The sequence below is a fragment of the Diorhabda carinulata genome, chromosome 4 (assembly GCF_026250575.1).
Source record: "Diorhabda carinulata isolate Delta chromosome 4, icDioCari1.1, whole genome shotgun sequence".
In the NCBI taxonomy this organism is placed as follows: Eukaryota; Metazoa; Arthropoda; class Insecta; order Coleoptera; family Chrysomelidae; genus Diorhabda; species Diorhabda carinulata.
This window is the reverse complement of record NC_079463.1, coordinates 24,969,642-24,988,316: the sequence shown is the minus strand read 5'-3', so window position 1 is coordinate 24,988,316 and position 18,675 is coordinate 24,969,642. Positions and strand designations below refer to the sequence as shown.

General features: G+C 32.3%; 4 protein-coding genes across 4 annotated transcripts; 3 read left to right on the top strand and 1 right to left on the bottom strand.

The window, feature by feature from the left end:
• The first annotated feature begins 45 nt into the window (after positions 1-45).
• LOC130892237 (tudor domain-containing 6-like) lies at positions 46-3,351 on the top strand. Its single transcript, XM_057797497.1, has 2 exons — positions 46-742; positions 1,398-3,351. The coding sequence occupies exons 1-2, from the start codon at positions 226-228 to the stop codon at positions 1,799-1,801; spliced, it is 921 nt and encodes a 306-aa protein (XP_057653480.1). The 5' UTR covers positions 46-225; the 3' UTR covers positions 1,802-3,351.
• On the bottom strand, positions 2,285-11,640 carry LOC130892236 (mediator of RNA polymerase II transcription subunit 26). Its single transcript, XM_057797496.1, has 4 exons — positions 11,429-11,640; positions 10,899-10,973; positions 7,070-7,961; positions 2,285-4,531 (listed from the first exon to the last, which is right to left on the bottom strand). Exons 1-4 carry the CDS (start codon positions 11,489-11,491, stop codon positions 3,864-3,866), a joined length of 1,698 nt encoding a protein of 565 aa, XP_057653479.1. The 5' UTR covers positions 11,492-11,640; the 3' UTR covers positions 2,285-3,863.
• Positions 11,641-12,176: 536 nt separating this feature from the next.
• Positions 12,177-15,025, top strand: LOC130892530 (histone chaperone asf1). The gene is made up of 4 exons (XM_057797984.1): positions 12,177-12,489; positions 12,599-12,714; positions 12,776-12,952; positions 14,729-15,025. The coding sequence occupies exons 1-4, from the start codon at positions 12,381-12,383 to the stop codon at positions 14,933-14,935; spliced, it is 609 nt and encodes a 202-aa protein (XP_057653967.1). The 5' UTR covers positions 12,177-12,380; the 3' UTR covers positions 14,936-15,025.
• A 1,796-nt stretch (positions 15,026-16,821) lies between these two features.
• LOC130893033 (uncharacterized) lies at positions 16,822-18,675 on the top strand. Its single transcript, XM_057798798.1, has one exon. The coding sequence runs from the start codon at positions 16,822-16,824 to the stop codon at positions 18,673-18,675; it is 1,854 nt and encodes a 617-aa protein (XP_057654781.1).

Here is an 18,675-nt window from a genome sequence, read left to right as displayed (position 1 = left end):
GTTTATAATATACCTCACAGTGACATTGTTTTTTATACAATACGTATATGAGTTGGTAGCATTGTTTGATTACACTCTTTTAAACTTAAAATTCCAAATAAACGTATTTAACTTAAGTAGAACTGATTGTTTGGGAATGTTTCCGTCTTAATTTTTTAATTCATATAATTTAAATTATAATAAATAAATTAACCTGTTTATGAAGCTAATGCAAAAAATTTTGTTATGGACTCTGCTATTACTATTGGTGGCTATATAGTTCCAAACGAAGTGAACAGTGAATTTTATAGTACGACGCCTGCGACAATGGAACAAGATTCTGAAATAAATAGGATTTGTAAAGAAATATCATATTCTACAGAAACCATTAAACCAAATGATATATATAGTGTTTTGATAGATAATGTATACGACCCTTCTAAGTTTTGGTTAATCTTGCATGTAAAGGAAAGACAACTATTTGAACAATATATAACTAATTATTATAAAGAGAAGAAAATTCTAATGACGGAGAATCATATAAAAATGTATGCAACCTGCATAGTGTGTATAGATTCTGTATATTATCGTGCAATTGTTTTACCTACACTTCTACAAAATAAAGCAAAATTACGTGTCTTTTTAATAGATTATGGCCAGTGTGTGAATATTGCATTAGATAATATATTTTATATTTTTAAGAAACATAGAACTGTACCTAGATTTGCTATAAGAGGAGCATTAGCAGATGTAGTACCAATAAGTAAGTAAACGGTTCTATTTACTTCTTTTAGATAATTAATTTAAAGTTTGGCCTCAACTTACAAGTAGTTTACTGTATTTAAATGTAGTAGTACCACAAATACTGGAATGAAAATTTTCTTTATAAAGTAAACTTTGAACTATTTACTTATGTAATCTATGATATTGTGATCAAAGATGCATTACTATACATAGGATTTACGTAAAACACTGGAAAAGCCAGTGACTCTGTTCTTAAAAACCAAATGTTTAACAATTAACAAAAAAACTTATTTATGTACATTGTTTATTCAATGATTGGATGGAAACTACTATATGTAAAGCACTTTTATAATAAGCAAATACAGCTAAATGAATAAAAACATTTTATTTCATCATTTTTTTTGTATAAATAAAATTGATTTATGTTTTGTAGATTTGGAAATGGTTATCATAAAAAAATCCCAAATAACTCAGTTTACTTTTTCCATTTTGCTAGTTCTTCCCTTTCACTATTCTCAAATTTCTTCTAATCTCTTTGAACCATTTTTTCCTTGTATGTATGTATGTAGATATTGGGTTGTCATATACACTGTAACCCAAAGGATTTATAGTGTCCCCCTTTAAAGCTGTGATAATGATAGTGTTCTGGTATAATAGTAAAATTTTTTTTCCAGATCGTCATGAACCATGGACTCGAGCAGATCTATACGAATTTTCATTGTTAATATCAGAAAAACGACTCTTAGCGAAAATAATAGAAATAGATTCCCAAGAAAAAGTGTTGCACATAGCTTTGTTCAGCGTTAACGAATCTGCAGTTGTTTCCATAAACGAAAAGTTGATTGAAAATGGTATAGCTACGCACGGAACGTGGATTTACAATTCTAACTATAAAATAAGCAAATATAGAAGGAAAATCAAATACATGCATTTGATTCCTACTTTTCACGCTATCGAAACCGGTATGGTGCCATCATCTTTATGGGAACAAAGTTTAATCAAAGAAGTACCATTGGATTTATTACAGAGACCTTATTATGAATACCAAAATATTAATTGCAGTATTTTTGATAGTTAGCAATAAAAGGGTTCCAAGTAACTTACTGAAGAGAGATTTTAATATACTGTGAAAAAAACTCCACTTATGAAATCGAAGTTTTTATGAAATTATTAATTGCACAATAATATTTCAAACACATCTTCAACGAGCTTACTACCTCAGGTTTTATTTTCTGAAGCCTGTCTGGTAAAGATGAAATTAAAAGGACCTATTCGATAGTGAGATGAGCCTACTATAGACTTGGTGTTTGGCTCTACTCAAGCTCGTTGAAGATGCGTTTAGGATGTCTTCAGGTCAGAGACATTTGAATGATCTGATCAGTAATGAGCTGAGGCTACATCACACTGTTCAGAAGGGAGTTGAGGCTACTTCTTTAATTTTCTGTAGCCTGTCAAGTCACAATATATCCTTTAGGTAGCAGTCTATACGCTAAAAACCACAATAACCATATACATGTAGGGATATCTTGGTTGTCTAGGGTTTTCTTCGTAAACAGCTGGGTAATGGAAAACACTTTATTATTATGGAATTCAAACAATGACAACACTTTACTTATATACAATTTAAATAATAGAACTAAGGTTGATAGTAAAAATATTCGTATATGTGGTTGCTACGTTAAATGAGTGGGAAATCGTATTTATCGCTCAGGAATTTGTCTTAATTGCGCGGGAAATCGTCACAAGCGCATGGAAAATCGAGTTCATAATACGTAAATTTCGCGGAAATTCGTCTTAATTGCGCTGAAATTGCTTTAATTAAACGGGGGTTTTACTCAAGAGTAAATTTCGTTTGATTACGCGCAAATTCGTCTTAATTGCTCGGAAAATTGTCTTGACTACGCGGGAATTTGCCTTAATTACACGGGAAACTGTCTTAATTATACTGGACTTCGTCATGTCCACGCAGGAATTTGGCATAATTGTGCGGGAATTTGTCTTAATTAAGCGGGAATTTATCTTAATTATACAGGAAATCGCTTTAAATACACGGAAATTTGGCAATTGCGCTTGACTTTGTCTTGATTTTGTGAGGAATAGTTTTAATTAAGCAGTAAATTGGCTCAATTTCGAGATGATTTGGCTTAATTACGCGGAAAATCGCCTTAATTAAGCGAAAATTTGCCTCAATTACACGGAAAATCGTCTTAATCAAGCGAAAATTTGCCTTAATTACACGGAAAATCGCCTTAATTAGAATTAATTATTCGGGTGTTCGTCTTAATTCCGTAACCTTCTGTGTCTTATTCCCGACTGACTCGAATGCTATTATGGCTATATGGCATTAGACTGCTTGAATAGAGCTAGTGTTTCATGCGTGACTGTGGTAGATGGAGTAGAGAAATAATCTTAATCCTACATACATATATAGTAAACGATGTAAGAAAAAATGGTAAAGAATAACTTATTTACGTAAAAATTGTGGCTTCGGATGACAATCTATGATGTGTATCAGATGATATCTCCGCTACTTTCCAAGTTATATTTTTGTAAAATATGAAAAAATACTCATCAATATACATATGTTGTAAATAACTTGATAGTTTCAATAAATAAAATTCGTTTCTTTACACCTGGAAAAAATTAAAGAAAATCAGCATGAAACCATCCTTTTGCATGTATTTCCCCCAATTAATGACTGTTTTTGTGGTAGAAACGAGACATGAATACTTTTAATTAAATACAATCCAGAAATTGTAGTAAAATAACTTTTAGTTTCGTCTCTACAATCTTGATAAAACTTTACTTTGTTTTTTTCGAAACATCTGGATTGTACTGATTGTAGTTACATAGTTGTAGTATTGACCCCACAAAATAAACAAATTCAATTTTTTTTTATAGATTCAATTCAATATTTTTTTATATATTTAACATTCATCGAACGATATACCTTGAAGTAAAGTAACAAAAATATTATTATTTTCCTCTATTAATGGTTATTGTTTAAATGAGATTCACATACGGGAAAAATTTGTAACATAAAAAAAATTATAATATTCTTTATTCTATAAATTCACCTTTACTTCAATAGTAATAATAATAATAGTAGTAATAATAATAATAATAAAGGGACTAGTATCTCAATCTATTATAACATAAGGCAAAATTCTTATATTTTCACCTTGGTAGGAAGTCGTATCGACGACTTCGTGCCATTCTCTAAAACATTTATTATCACTAACAACAGAGGACACTTCACCTTCTGTCCGTCCACTATCTACATCCTCTTGAACAACCTGCGTTTCTGAAAATCTGTATCTACTATAATTTTCTGTTGCAAAGTTTTTAACATTTTTCGGTATACTTTCTATATTTACAATAGGCACTACATTCACGTAAAGTCCGTTTTCTTGTATGGCGTCGTTACTTTTCGAAGGGTTCATACTATAATTTCCGTTAACGTTAGGTATAAAGGTGTTGTGTAAACGTTCGACCATTTCATCATCGACGCTATCGAAACGGTAAGTTTCCCTTAATTTTAATTTGGCTTGGCAGTCATGATCTTCTGAGAATTCATATTTGGGTATTAAATTTAACGATTCGCTATCATCTTCTAACGAATGGTCGGGTTTTTCTTCTTTTAGTATACACGTACAAGGATTACTTTCGACTTCGTCTTCTATATTTACTGATCTATCGATTGGCGGAAGTTGGGCTAAAGCTTCTTCCACGCTTAAGGAGGATACGAAATGTTGATTATCAGTCTCTTGACTCTCTGCTTTTACCTTTTTATCCAGCTCTTCGTTCACTACAAAAATAAATAAATTACTACACTGATATACGAAATTATACTGTCTGAAATTCGTTTCGATAACCAAACTATCATCTTCAGAGACCAACAACGAAAGTTTGGTTATCGAAACGAATTTTAGACAGTGATATTGGTTCGATACGAAAATTTAAGCTTGATACAAATATTTAAAATAAAATTAATTCATTTTTGGATTATCTTCAGGTTTCTTTCACTGATCTACCTCTTTAAATCATATTATCTATGTAGTGTAGGCGACCTAACATAACTTAATCTAACTCTCAAAGAGTGTTGTAGATGTTGCATTGATTGGACGAGGCAAGTACAAATTGATTTTCTGACATAAAAAATGTCCACGAGATGGAAAGAAATTAAAGAACACCAGGTCTAGGTATAACCTCAATTTTCTGGCACATAAAATATTGCAAGAAATCGGTAGAGATCAGGTCTGGATACAATCATTATATTCTAGCTTAAAAAAAGGTCCAGGAGAAGAGGAGAAATTAAAAAAGACCAGATCTGGATATGATCGTCACTTTTAGCATAAAAAATTACACAGAATGGGAGGAAATCAAATAATACCAGGTCTAGGAACAACCATCATCTTCTAGCATTTAAAAGATTGCAAGAAAGATATCAAGATATAAAAAGAAATAGAAAAAGACCAAGTCTGGATACAAACATATTTTTCTAGCAAAAAGAAGTTCTCTTGGATAGAAAATATTGAAGAAAACCAGGCCTCGACAAAATCGTCATTTTCTAGCCTACAAAAAGTTCCAGGAAATGAATAGAAATGACAAAAAATGACCAGACTTGAACACAATCGTAATTTTTCACCATAAAAAAGGTTCCAAGTGATGGGAAGAGATAAAAAGAGAATAGGTCTGGATACAATCGTCATTTTGTAGCATAAAAACGTCAGAAAAAACGGGAAGGAATCAAAGAAGACCAAGCTTAGGTACAAGCGTAATTTTCTGGTGTAAAAAACGTTTCCTTACGTGAAAAAAATCAAAGACCAAGTCTAGGTACAGTCTAACATAAAAACGATTTCACGAAATGGGTAGAAATCAAAGAAGCATAGATAAAGGTTCCAATATATGGAAAAAAATTATATCATATTGTAACGAAGATAGATAAGTTATTCGATTTGATTATCTTATTGTCACTGTATAGGCCTGTACCTATCCGATTACCCAGTTACTGAATATCCTAGAGTTTTTCCAGGTATTCTAGACTATTCTGGTGTTTGAAGGTCCTACGATAATTAATAATTGAATTGGCAACAAAACATGCCACAACACATCAACACATTTTAGATAATTATCAAAATTTTAAGTAGAGTCATTCATTTCTATAAAATCTTTGTTCTTTGTTAATAAATAATTTAAAACTCCCGGTGTTTCTTCAGAACACTGGCGATTCGGAACTAGAATAAGAAGCTGGATATTTGTTGATCAAAATAGAAGCTCTCCACACTACTAGGAACATCAGTCACTATTTTTTAGGTTGAGTATCTAGCAATAAACAAATGTGCTCAAAAGTGTTTGGATAGAAATCGCTATAAAAATCAAATTTACATTCTCTCAGATAACCAAACAGCCAGAAAACTATTGAGTGCACGTCCAAGTTAGTATAGGAGTAGAACCAAACTAATGTGGCTACCAGGCAATGAGGAAGTTAAAAAAATTGGCAACAGCTCCATATCTTGAACCAGACCCAAAGGAATCAAATGAAAAAATACTCCAGGCCTAAGACAATCCAAAAGATTCATAACCATATCAGATATGAAGTCTTGTGATGACCAAAAATGAAATCAAACTTGTGCTAGGTCTTCTGAGAGGTCACTACCCTGTCAAATACCACCTTGAGATGATGAGCATGGTAAAGGACGAAAGCTGCAGATTCTTTATACAAGTTATTTCCATATTTTGGACCAAAGCCCTACTGTGGTCTAATGAGATGCGTCATCAACAACGAACTGAATGGATTGTTAAGGGATCAAATGGAGAAACACTCCAGGCCTAAGACATTCCAAAAGATTCATAACCATATCAGCTAAGAAGTCTTCTGAGAGATGACTGCCCCGTCAAATACCACCTTGAGATGATCAGCATGGTAGAGAACGACGACTGCATTCGGGCCACGGAAACTACTCTGGGAATGTCCTCCTCATTGCAACAAAAGTCTATTTTGAAGGAGTAGTGTTAACACCTTGGAAAGTTGGGACTGAAAAATAGCCTTCTTTGGGAGGAGTCTACACATTTTGGAAGCAGAATAATGAGATGTAGAGTCTTGATATAAAGTATAGATTTAGAGTGGTTGTAAAGCCAAAACGATTCCCCAAACAATCTCCAAATTATTTATAATAGAATGAAAACTAGAAGTGGAAGTGGGAGGTTCCAATAAATAGAGCATTTCAGATTGGTATGCCCAGCTAAAGTGGAATATATACCACCTAAAAACCACATACTTTTGGCTCCAAAAAATGTAAATAAAATGGGAAAATAATCAACGTTGTGTATGATAATAATTTACCTTTTTTCTTGGATTCATCATCTTCGAATTCATTATCCACTACAATGACATCTTCTTCATCCTCTTCTTCCTTTTTGATAGACGAATCCTGGACAAGTATGCTCTTATCATTGATGACAGATCCGGATTCTATCACCCTTTCGTTTTTCTCTAATTTAAATTTGTGTCGTTGAGAATTTTTATTTCTGTGTGCATTCGTATTGAGTTGTTGGTCAATGATGGAAACGCGTTCGGTGAGTTTCGCAGCTTTTTCATTCAGATCTTCTTTAGGTTTCGCGAACGAATTTAATACGGTGGAACTAGAATTTTTGTTCTGTAAACTTGCCACCAATTCCTGGGTCGTTTTGACTTTGGAATTTCCCCTAGAAACCGCCAATTTTATGGTAAAAGAACTTTCCGCTTCGTCGATTAGATTTTTGTGATTTTTAGATCCTTTTTTTCTACCCCTCTTCTTAGGCATCTGTTGATCTAAGGGTGGATCGTGTTTTTCCGGAATACTCGAATTCGAATCCGAATTAATAATAATCACATCTCGTTTTGGTTCTGTTTTTACTGTAGATATCACATCTTTGAAACTCGAATTCGAGTTATCGGAAAAATCTAATTCAGAAATTCCTCCGTTTATTTTTATTCGTTTAATATTTGTATTATCGACTACATCCTTCGGCGACCGTTTCTTCCCTTTTATTTTATTAAACTGCGCATCTTCTTGATTTACTATTGAAGGCAAAGCCGGCGTTTGCGACAGTGGTGGGCTCTGTTTCAGTTGTCCGTTTGATTCAGGTAATACGGCATTTCTCCATTTCTTCACGAGCTCTTTCGCCCTCTTTGATAAAGCCTCATTTGTTGTTTTCCTCCTTAGCTCGTTTATGTATTTCCCCAATCTGGTGGTCTAATAAAACAGAAAAAAAAAGATGTATATAGCTATGATTTTAAATATTGTCATACGTGCATAGACATCGTCCCACTGTAAACTTGACTTTAACTAAGAAGGGCCAGAGACAGAAATGATTTTGCTGCGGTTATCGTCAACCTTCGTTAGAAGAGAGCAGATGAAAACTTGCGTTGTGGTATCAGTTACAACAAAGTATCAACAGTTTTTAAAAAAAAAATGTTACTATTTCAGTATACCTAAAGTTCCTGTTGTAGATGTACATGGAAATAGTAAGCACTAAAGCACCACAAGAATCAATCCCTTCAAGATGCAAAGACTGGCCTTAATATGTACAATGAACATGCCCAAAGCATGCACTAAAAGTGATTCTAAATCTCCCACTTCTCCATATACTACTTTTAGGTATATAGGCTAAGTAAACCTTACTCAGAATGATAACAGAAGGAATCTCAAGGTATAAACCGAAACCTCTCTCAAAATGTGATAAAATTTGTGACATGCCTTAGTATGAAATAGAAAATCATGAAAAAATTTATAACTAAGCTGTGAAAATAATTGGAATCAAAATACCATACTAGAAATGAAAATGGCTCTAAAACAAAGGTTAGAACTGAACAGAAATATATGCAATGTAAAATCTAATATAAATTTAATTCGTGAAGGGATTATTGCAAACAGGAAATTAACATTTTTTATGATAGCAAGCAGCTTCAATTACATAAGTTTCAAGCTGGTTCAAGAAAGTCTGAACAAGTTTTAAAGAGCTAAGCAAAAAAGATAAAATTATCCTTCAATGGGTTCCTGGACACACTAAAGTGATAGTTCATAAAAAAGCACACAGACTTTCTAAAGTAGGAACTTTACGTATGAAGAAAAAAATCAGTTATTGGAACAATCCGCAAGGTAAAGATACTCCTTGGAACCTATAACTGAAGATCCATTGAATTTATCAACTTGAGAAGATGTTGGGACATTGCCACCTCAATGGGCGCCTGAAAATGCTAGGTTTTGCAGTAGTAATGTAAAATACCCAGTTATTTATAAATTGGGGCATATGTCCTGCAAAAATGCACAGGCATTTATGTATTTCCGAGAAAATATTGAGTTATTGTTAAATAAGAACTTATTAACGAATCTGCCTTTTGAAAATGAAAAAACTCCAGAATAGCTCCATTTTGAAAAAATACTAATGGAATTCAAACACTGGTATACCAAACCACTATTATATCACGAGCTATTAATAAATTTTGGACTAAAATTTCCTTTCCAGACTATAATTTCTCTCAAGGGCCAGTTTCTCCTTACATGATGCTCTTGTTTAGCTCTACAGTCCCAACTTCATATAAAATCGGAAAACTTAGTGCAACCACTTTGTTAACCGAGAAGGAGGTTCACCATTTTTAAATCGACACAAATTTGCGACTTATGGTCATTGTATTTTATTTTGTTCAAAGCTAGTAGAATATTCTTCCTCTTACTTTGTGGGCAATAGATACCCCAGCATATTTATTTCCAATATTTAATAGAATATTTTAGATACTTTTTGAACTATCAATGAATAAAGGCCAGTCCACTTTATTTTAAGCCAATTTTTGTAACATTTTGACTCATTCGACATACTTTCAATATCAGCTTGAAGAGTCAGGTGAGAGCTGTATTTGACGGAACACAACTAGTATTTGGACACTGAAATTTAGTTCGATTTTGTGGTCAGTATGAATTTCATCAACAGTTACAAAAATTCAAACAAAATTCAATTCACGTTACAAAAGTAACAGTTTTCAGCACTTCCTTTATCCTATTCTAATAAACTTAAATATTCTACGCACGATTTCCAAACAAAATTGAGATCCCAAAGCTTCTCATTTTTATCAAAGACCATCCCAAAATATTCAATATACTTATTTTCCACAAACTCTGATATAACTTTCCTACAATCTTTAAACATATATTTTCCACAAATATAGAAAAAAAATATTTGGATTGTTTGAAAATTGTCAATTTGAACTACTTATATCAGAAAAACTAATCTTAATAAAGTAGTTAAATTTTTAAAAATCCAAAACAAAGTAACTTAAGCTGTTTAAAAAATGTTGAGAGTAGATTCGATAAAAACAAATCAGAAGTAAACATCATCAACCAAAGAATTCGCAGCAACAGAAAAGGGTTAAATTTTGTAAACTGGTGCTATACTTTTAGTAGATAAAGGCTGTGGTTTTCATAACGAGATGATGTGAGGACAATCACTAGCTGGGTTTGATTGTAAATGATGTAGCACACTATATGTGATGGAATCAATTAGTAAAAACACTCAGTTATTTAAAAAAATCAGTTGAAAACACTTTTCATAGTAGTTAATGTATTAAATAAGTCAAAAATATGAACAAGGCAAGTTTTCCCAAGAAGTTAAAGGAAAATGAAGTTAATTCTGAAAATATGTTGCTATATCTACATTTGGACGAAAGCAAAATGTGAAGAAATCAGTCAAAAATCTATGGAGTGGTTAAAGAAGACTCGAATCATTTTAAAGTGCATTGATTATTAATATATTTAAAAGATAATAAAATAAAGGCATTAAGATATTATTGAGGTTAAATAAAATTATAAGACAAATTCTAATAAAGGAATCTTTTCTATTTGTCACATAAAAGTATACTAAAATGAGTATGAAAGTAAATAGAAAGAAAATATTTAAATACAATGTTTGAAAAATCAGAAAATGAAATGTTGATAAAATAATGAATTTCTCAACTCTTTGTGTATTACATTAAATACTTTGATATTATAGACTAATGAAGAGCCTAATTAAAAACAGTATATCACTTAATGTTGTACAGCAAATCATTATTTCACCATAAACAGTAGGTTATGTTAGCACTAGTTTAAATGGTTAGAAAAGGTAGAACAAAAAATAGAAATTAAGACACTTCTTACCTCCAATAATTCTTTGGTAATCGAAACTTTCTCCAATAAGGAAATGATCTCAGTAACTGTGGGCATATCGATGACCTTAAAATAAATAAGTCAACAATTAAACTGTTGCATCTACCGTAATTTCGGAGCACCCTGTATATTCGATTATACTGATGGCACCAAATTTTTCCTATGTAATTGAAAGTCTCAGTTATTGTGCGAAATATATATAAAATATATTTCATTATATATTTGAGAATAAAAAAATTATTTACATCAGCAACGTATCAACACGAAGTAATTAATTCTTTAATGTCTTATGTAAAACAGACAGTGACGTTAAATCAGTCATTTAATAAATCAAAATTTTGAAAACTTTAATTAAATAGTCCATACATTAAAAATATTTCCACCAGAATTAGCATTTGAATATTTATTAACCACTCTTTAAATAAATTTTTAAGGTAGTGTAATCCACCTGATCTACGAATACCTCTCAATGGTGTTCACTAATTTTATTAAAAATCCTTATTTATCTTGTATTTTCTTACATTATAATTACTGTCCAGTGAACGAAGCAATCTCTGAGTTAATTCTGTTACGTTATTCTGCATTTAAAGTCGGTTTGTAACGTGAAAACCGAATATACTTCGAGAGTACTTTTCGCAGCTCTTCTCCACAGCAATGGCGCACATACATTGCGCTTTGTGCAATTCTCGGGTTCGCACTGTGAAACGAGAAACATGGAGCACCCGAAAAGACTGAGTGGGGATCGGACGAACGAATTCAGACGAGATCTGCGCGTGTCTCAACGTTTTTAAATGTCGACGAACGTAACAAAACGAAATATCCCCAAAAAGATCATAGATCTTCATTTTGTTTGCGTTCTATGTTTGGTAGTGGTTTCACTATTTGTGGATGTTGTGTAGGTACCATACCTTATGGTACCATCACTTATGGTGTGTAAATTAAAAGTTGAACGCAAAAAATTCAAGATTAAGTTAAATCTTTTATTTGTCGGTCAGGTTTACCAATATACATAGAAATCGAGTTGGCAAAAATGATTTTATTTTGGTATGAATTGGGGTTTTTGATTCTTCGTTTATAAATATATTGAATAAAATACGTACAGAAATAATTTAAAAATCGAATAACTGTATTATCTTTTTTTTTTATTTTTGAGTTACTTTTACAAAAAATATGTGCATCAATCCCGCTCAGTTCATTTCGTTAAATTTTACCATCTCCCTACTCCATATTTTTACACCAGTCTGTCCAATCTTCCACTCGATAACTACACTGTCAATTAGCTACAAAAACATCCAACTCTTCTATAAAATAACCTAGAAGAAGAATTCTGGCGGGTAAACAATTTTTAATGCTATAAAACAAAGCATCAGACAATTTTTTGTTGGCCTTTTAAGTTTATTGAGAAACAATATTGGGTGGGAATATATTTAACAATATAAGAATCTATAAATTTTCAATTATTTACAAGTCGCGATGGCAAAAGTTCAGTTGTGTAATATAACAGTTATGGATAATCCCAGTCCATTTTTGAACCCTTTTCAGTTCGAGATAACATTTGAATGTATAGAAGAATTAAAAGAAGGTAACTATATGTCTTATAATATAAACTTTTTATAGTTTGATACACAATGCTTTATATTGTTCATATTTTGATAATTTTTCAAGTTTTCATTATAATGTTCCATTTTTAGATCTAGAATGGAAAATGATTTACGTAGGTTCAGCTGAAAGTGAAGAACATGATCAAGTCTTAGATTCAGTGTTTGTGGGGCCAATCCCAGAAGGCAAACACATGTTTGTTTTTCAAGTGAGTTAATTTTTTTTTTGTAAATCATTCTTACTAATTAATCAATCATTTGTAATTATAGGCTGATCCTCCAAATGTTTCCCGTATACCAGAAAATGATGCTATAGGGGTTACAGTTGTGCTTTTGACGTGTTCATATAAAAGTCAAGAGTTTATACGTGTTGGATATTTCATTAATAACGAATATAGCGATCCGGAAATGAGAGAGAATTTACCTAGTCCTCCTCAGTTTGATAAGGTTAGTTGAAATGTTCAATAATAATATGAGTTTATCTAATAATTAACGTTTCTTAATTCTAAATTTAATCTTTTCACAATAATGTATTGATATTATACATAAACATTTCTAGAGTATCATTTAATAGCTTATTGTAAATTTTTTATTTGATCATTATGAAGAAAATAAATTTGTAACGATTGTTCCATTTGCTCCCATTTTATATACAGCTGACGACTCTTATAAAGAAACATTTCATTAATTTTGAATTTAATTTCATTATTTTTAATTCTTATTCTTCTAGTCAAATCAAAGTAGGATCCATATTGATTGTTTGAATCTTCATTTTATTGGTTGCTTGAATGCAAATCCTTTTTCTCATTTATATACAGGAATTTAGGTGCTCAACTTCTGCTGAAAGGTTACTTACTGTAACTAATCTCAAACCAATATCAAAGTGTTCACCTATCACTAGGGTTCACACCAGCAATGGAAATTTAGTGGTCCAAAAGGACCACCTAAGTTATGATTTAGTGGTCCAAAAGGACCACCTAAGTTATGATTTAGTGGTCCAAAAATATAACATGGTAGACAAAAGTAAAAAAATTAACATATGCATGCTACACACACTTTTATACATATTTTTATGGCATATATAAATTCTTTTATGCAAAAACAGCACAGTAAATATAAAACATAGGTTTTTTTAAAAATATTTTGGGCGACAAATTTGTCGTCAATGTGTATGATTTTGGCGACATTTCTTGATGATTTTGCGACAATTGTCGCTATGTCGCCATGCTGGCGTGAACCCTACCTATCACCCAGTACCTACTTGATGTTGTCCTCCCACATGGTTTAGGGTTATCCCAGGTCTTCAGCCATCAGATCTGGTTGATGTATGAAATTTGTGTGTATTTAGTCTGGTATTCTTTGGCTAGAAGATTTATTAAAAACTTTATTTTACTTCATCAGATCTAGCTTAATAAAAAAGTTTGGTTATTCTCTGACTACTCCCTCACAATCTCCATGATGTTGTTTTTATCTGTATTTATAGGGTCTTCTAATATTAGATCCAGCTTGATATATGAATTCAGTTTGTTTTTGGCCTAGTATTCTTTGGCTAGAAGATTCATTTACCCAAATTATTTTACTAGGGTGTTGGCAGAGAGCTTCTATCGAGATGCTTATCTTGGAGACACTTCTCACTATGGCTGCTACCACAAAGTTGTCCATCTGTGTTTCCAGGTCTTCTCCATGACCCTTTGTCATCAGATCCAGCTTGATAAAAAAGGTTTGTTATTCTCTGTCTAGGAGTTTTGGTGATATTTATTTCTCCTGAAGACTCCTACCTCACAACCTCTATGATGTTGTTTTTCTATGTGTTTGTATGGTATTCTGACATTAGGTTTACTTTTATATATGAATTTAGAGTGTTTTTGATCTGGAAGATTTATTTGCCCTATATATTTTACTAGGGTGTTGGCAGATAGCTTCTATCAAGATACTTTTGAAGCCATTGCTAAGCTTGTACAATATTTTTTTTTTCATCAAGAAGCTATGATAAATTAACACACAAAATTGTTTTCAAAACAACAAAAGTAGCTTCACTTAAATAGCTGTCCCCTTTTTCTAACTAATTGAAATGTCAAAAATGTTTACACATAGTCTTTTGAAAGCCGGTATTCCATAACCTCCACATGGATTTGACAATGGCAGCGCCATCTGTGTGTTAGTCACACGACTTATTGAGTGATGTTATATTAGTTTATGTTAGATAAAATTTCGTTATTTTAGGTGATTCGAAATATTCTTGCGTCAGAACCAAGAGTAACAAGATTTAAAATTAATTGGGAAGAAACAACTACTCAAGAAAACGGAACAAATATAGATCCGAATATGGCATTACCGTCTACATCGACCGAAGTAGAAAATACAACTCCTGCTGATGTTCCAACGTTTAATGAAAACTCGAACTCTTGGGCTACTATGGAATGCTCATAAAAATAATTACAGTTGTATATATTTGTGTTGAATTTTTCAAAAAAAAAATTTCTTTTATATAGTTAAATTATTAAATAATTAAAACATATCGAACAATCTCAAATCTCCTTCAAACCTGCATCCAACCATTTTTTATTTGGTCTCCTACTTCCCTTTCTTCAACTGCCCTTTAAGCAAATCTTTTTCTAAGGCATCAATCTTGTAATGTAACCCATCAATCAATCAATCATCGTATCATCGATGACTTACTTTATGAGTTTTTTCTTAGAATTATTCTAGAAATTGAGGACATGCGAGGTTACACAACCTCAGGCAAGTCGTTTAAACAAAACTTAAGCCAATTAAAAATTTAATATATGTAATAAGAAAAATGAGTTGGAAATTAAAATTTTAATTAACTAGCATTAATTTTAGGATAGAAAAAGTTATTGCTCACAAATTTGCCTTGAAGATAAAAGATAATTGATAGTTAAAGTGTTCCAAAAAACGTGTAGGCCAAAAGGTAACAGAAGAAGAAGAAGAAAAGAATGTTAATGAAACTTCAAGTGTCTAAGGGACACTTGGAATCACTTAACTATGAAGCTGGTTCCCATTAGGAGTGGTCAGTATACAACTTGCCTTAAGTAATAAATCTTAACTTGATAATAAATAGAAATATTCGGTAGACAAAGTTACATTAATAAAAGACAAAAATTAAGTAATATGATACGATACGTTAATGGAGGTTAAAATAAGGGACACTTTGTATCACTTAACTATATGATTAACAGATCCTAATGGTTCCCATAGTGAGATAATTCCTGTTTTGTTCTTCTCTTTTATCAAACCATTTCATTCTTCCCATGTTTTTTTTATTTTCTTCGTCATAAGTCTTTGTATTTTTGCATATTTTCTTTATTAATAATTGTTCTGCAATTTTTACTATATACGGACTAATAAATCTTGCCCTGATGAATCCTATCTTAAAATTAAGTTTTTGGGGACGCGAAAAGAAAAATACTTTATTGTTTAAAATATCCATATTTTCCCAATTATTTTATGATCATTTGGTATGGTACCACTTCTAATGGGAACCAACTTAAGTTAAGTGATTCCAAGTGTCCCTTAGTCCCTTGAAGTTTAATTAACGTATCAAATTACTTTTATTTTATATTGATGAGATTCTAACGACCATAAATATCCATTTCCTTCATTATTTATAACTTTTGTAGACAGTAGGATTTAGCATTTAACACTGCTTGTACACGGATATTGGGTTCTTAATAGTTTGGTATTCGTCGAGTACGCTAGTAGAATTATTAAATTGAATTATTGAAACCAAGTTTTTTTGCTTAATAAATAATGTCTACAAAGTTGTGATTTGCGTTATTTAACTCCAGAGAGATTATGAGAGCGAAGAAACATACCAAATATAACATATAAAAGAAGAAAGAACGAATGGCTGGGTAACAAATTAGAAAAGATATTATTGTAAACAATTTTTTGACAATGAAGTATTTTTCTTTTCGAGCCTCCAAAAACTTAATTTTAAGATACGTCAGGGCAAGATTTATTGTTCCGTATATAGTGAAAAATGCAGAACAGTTATTAACAAAGAAAATATGCAAAAATACAAATACTTATGACGAAGATGGCGAAGAAAACAGAAAAAAAATGGCAAGAATGAAATGGGTCGATAAAAGAGAAGAACAAAACAGGAATTATCTCACCATTACTTATGGGAAACTCCGCCTGGTGTGTTTCGGTGTGGTGGATTGAGTAGCCCACTGGACACAACTGCCGGTCCCAAGCCCGGGTAAAGGAGGAGGGTCAAGTCGATAGGCCAGCCCCCTATCACTTGGAAAAAACTTCTTTTGGCTAAAAATCCGAAAACTAGGCCTCGGAATATGGATGATCAAAATGGAAAACGACAATGGCAACGAAAACGGACTATGATTTGTGGAACATGGAATATACAGGGAATTAGAACGAAGGTAGATGACATTTTACAAGAAATTAAAAAACATAAACTGGACTTTATTGCTCTCTCTGAAACAAAGAAAAAAGGACAAGGTACACAAACACTCGGGGAATATATCCACATATACAGAGGCGTTAACAAAGAAGAACATGCAAAAAGGGGTATATCGCTCCTTATACATGAGAAGTATAAGAAGAACGTCTCCAGCTGGGAAGCAATAAGCGATAGAACAATAAAAGTTAATGTCAATTTAAAAGGCTGCAAAATAACAATAATTGCTACTTATGGACCTAATGAAGACGCACGGGTAGATGAAAAAGAAAAGTATTATGAAACGTTAAATGAGCTAATATCTCAGACAGGTAACGATCGAGAAATCATAATACTGGGAGACCTAAATGCTAGAACTGGCAAAGAAACGAAGCATGAGATAATAGGGCCCTACGGTGAAAATACCAGGAATGATAATGGCTCCAGGTTGATAGATGTCTGTCAACATAACTTACTAAGAATAATGAATGGGTATTTTAAACATAAGGAAATACACACATATACATGGACGCAAATAACTAGAAATTTAAGATCAATAATCGACTATCTTATAATGAAACAAAAAACGAAGATAAAAGTGCACAATGTCAGAGTATATCGATCCGCAGAATGTGGAAGTGACCATCATCTGATAAAAGCTAAGTTAATAATGCCAATAATCAAAGACAACAAACAAAAGAATCAACTGCAAAACAGTAAAGATTTAACAGATATAGATATACCAAACTATAATATAGAAAGCCTTATGAACGAGAGCACAAAATTATTATACCAACAAAGACTGGACCAAAACCTCCCACAGGAGTACGAACAAGAACCAACAGACAATCTTACCAAAGTAGTAATTGACAGCATACACAAAGCAGCCAAAGAAGCCTTAGGATATAAAGAAATGAGAAAGAGAACACGAAATTATTGGTGGACTGAACAACTGCAAAATTTAAAAGAACAAAAACAACGATTGTATCATACCTGGCTAAGCACTAAAAAAGCAGAACATAGGGAACAATATAGTGAAGCTGTATCAAAATTTAAAACCGCTGCGATAGAGGCCAAAAACCTCAGCTGGGAAAATAAATGCAAGGAATTGGATACCTATTTAGGAGGACGCCAATCCAGGGAATCGTGGAGATTAATAGATAATGTTAGATCTGGCAGAAAAGAAAATATCCCAATAGGCACCATATCACCAAATAAATGGCAAGACTATTACCGCTCATTACTCAGAGAACAGAGATCTGAATATAGTAACATGCCGGCTGAAGACATACGGATTACAGGTGAACCAATAAAAATCAACGTAGAAAAAACAAAGAAAGCTATAACACTACTTAAAAATGGGCGCGCTCTTGGTCCAGAGGGAATACCTGCAGAATTAATAAAAGCAGGAACAAATAGGCTGTATAATATCCTAACAGAAATTATCAATAGACATCTAAATGGAGAACCAATACCGCAAACGTGGAAAGAAGGATGGATCACGTCCATATACAAGAAAGGAAATAAGGAAGACTGCAATAATTATAGGGGCATTACAGTGACTAGTACGCTCAGTAGGTTATACGGAAAAATAATAAAGGAGATCATTTGTGAAGAATATCACCCATACGAATCCGAGGAACAAAACGGCTTCAGAGCAGGTCGATCGACGATAGATAGTATTTTCTGTCTATCACAAACAATCGAAAAGAGAACCGTAAGATCACAAGAAGTGCACTACTATTGGTAG

What these genes read in the sequence shown, in the direction of transcription:
- LOC130892237 (XM_057797497.1), top strand. Translation starts at nt 226, where the DNA reads ATGGACTCTGCTATTACTATTGGTGGCTATATAGTTCCAAACGAAGTG. An exon ending in AGCAGATGTAGTACCAATAA is followed by an intron (nt 743 to 1,397) that starts GTAAGTAAACGG and finishes TTTTTTTTCCAG; the next exon opens with ATCGTCATGAACCATGGACT.
- LOC130892236 (XM_057797496.1), bottom strand. Translation starts at nt 11,491, where the DNA reads ATGCAGAATAACGTAACAGAATTAACTCAGAGATTGCTTCGTTCACTG. An exon ending in CACTGGACAGTAATTATAAT is followed by an intron (nt 10,974 to 11,428) that starts GTAAGAAAATAC and finishes ATTTATTTTAAG; the next exon opens with GTCATCGATATGCCCACAGT. An exon ending in TTACCAAAGAATTATTGGAG is followed by an intron (nt 7,962 to 10,898) that starts GTAAGAAGTGTC and finishes CTGTTTTATTAG; the next exon opens with ACCACCAGATTGGGGAAATA.
- LOC130892530 (XM_057797984.1), top strand. Translation starts at nt 12,381, where the DNA reads ATGGCAAAAGTTCAGTTGTGTAATATAACAGTTATGGATAATCCCAGT. An exon ending in TATAGAAGAATTAAAAGAAG is followed by an intron (nt 12,490 to 12,598) that starts GTAACTATATGT and finishes TTCCATTTTTAG; the next exon opens with ATCTAGAATGGAAAATGATT. An exon ending in AACACATGTTTGTTTTTCAA is followed by an intron (nt 12,715 to 12,775) that starts GTGAGTTAATTT and finishes TTGTAATTATAG; the next exon opens with GCTGATCCTCCAAATGTTTC.
- LOC130893033 (XM_057798798.1), top strand. Translation starts at nt 16,822, where the DNA reads ATGGATGATCAAAATGGAAAACGACAATGGCAACGAAAACGGACTATG.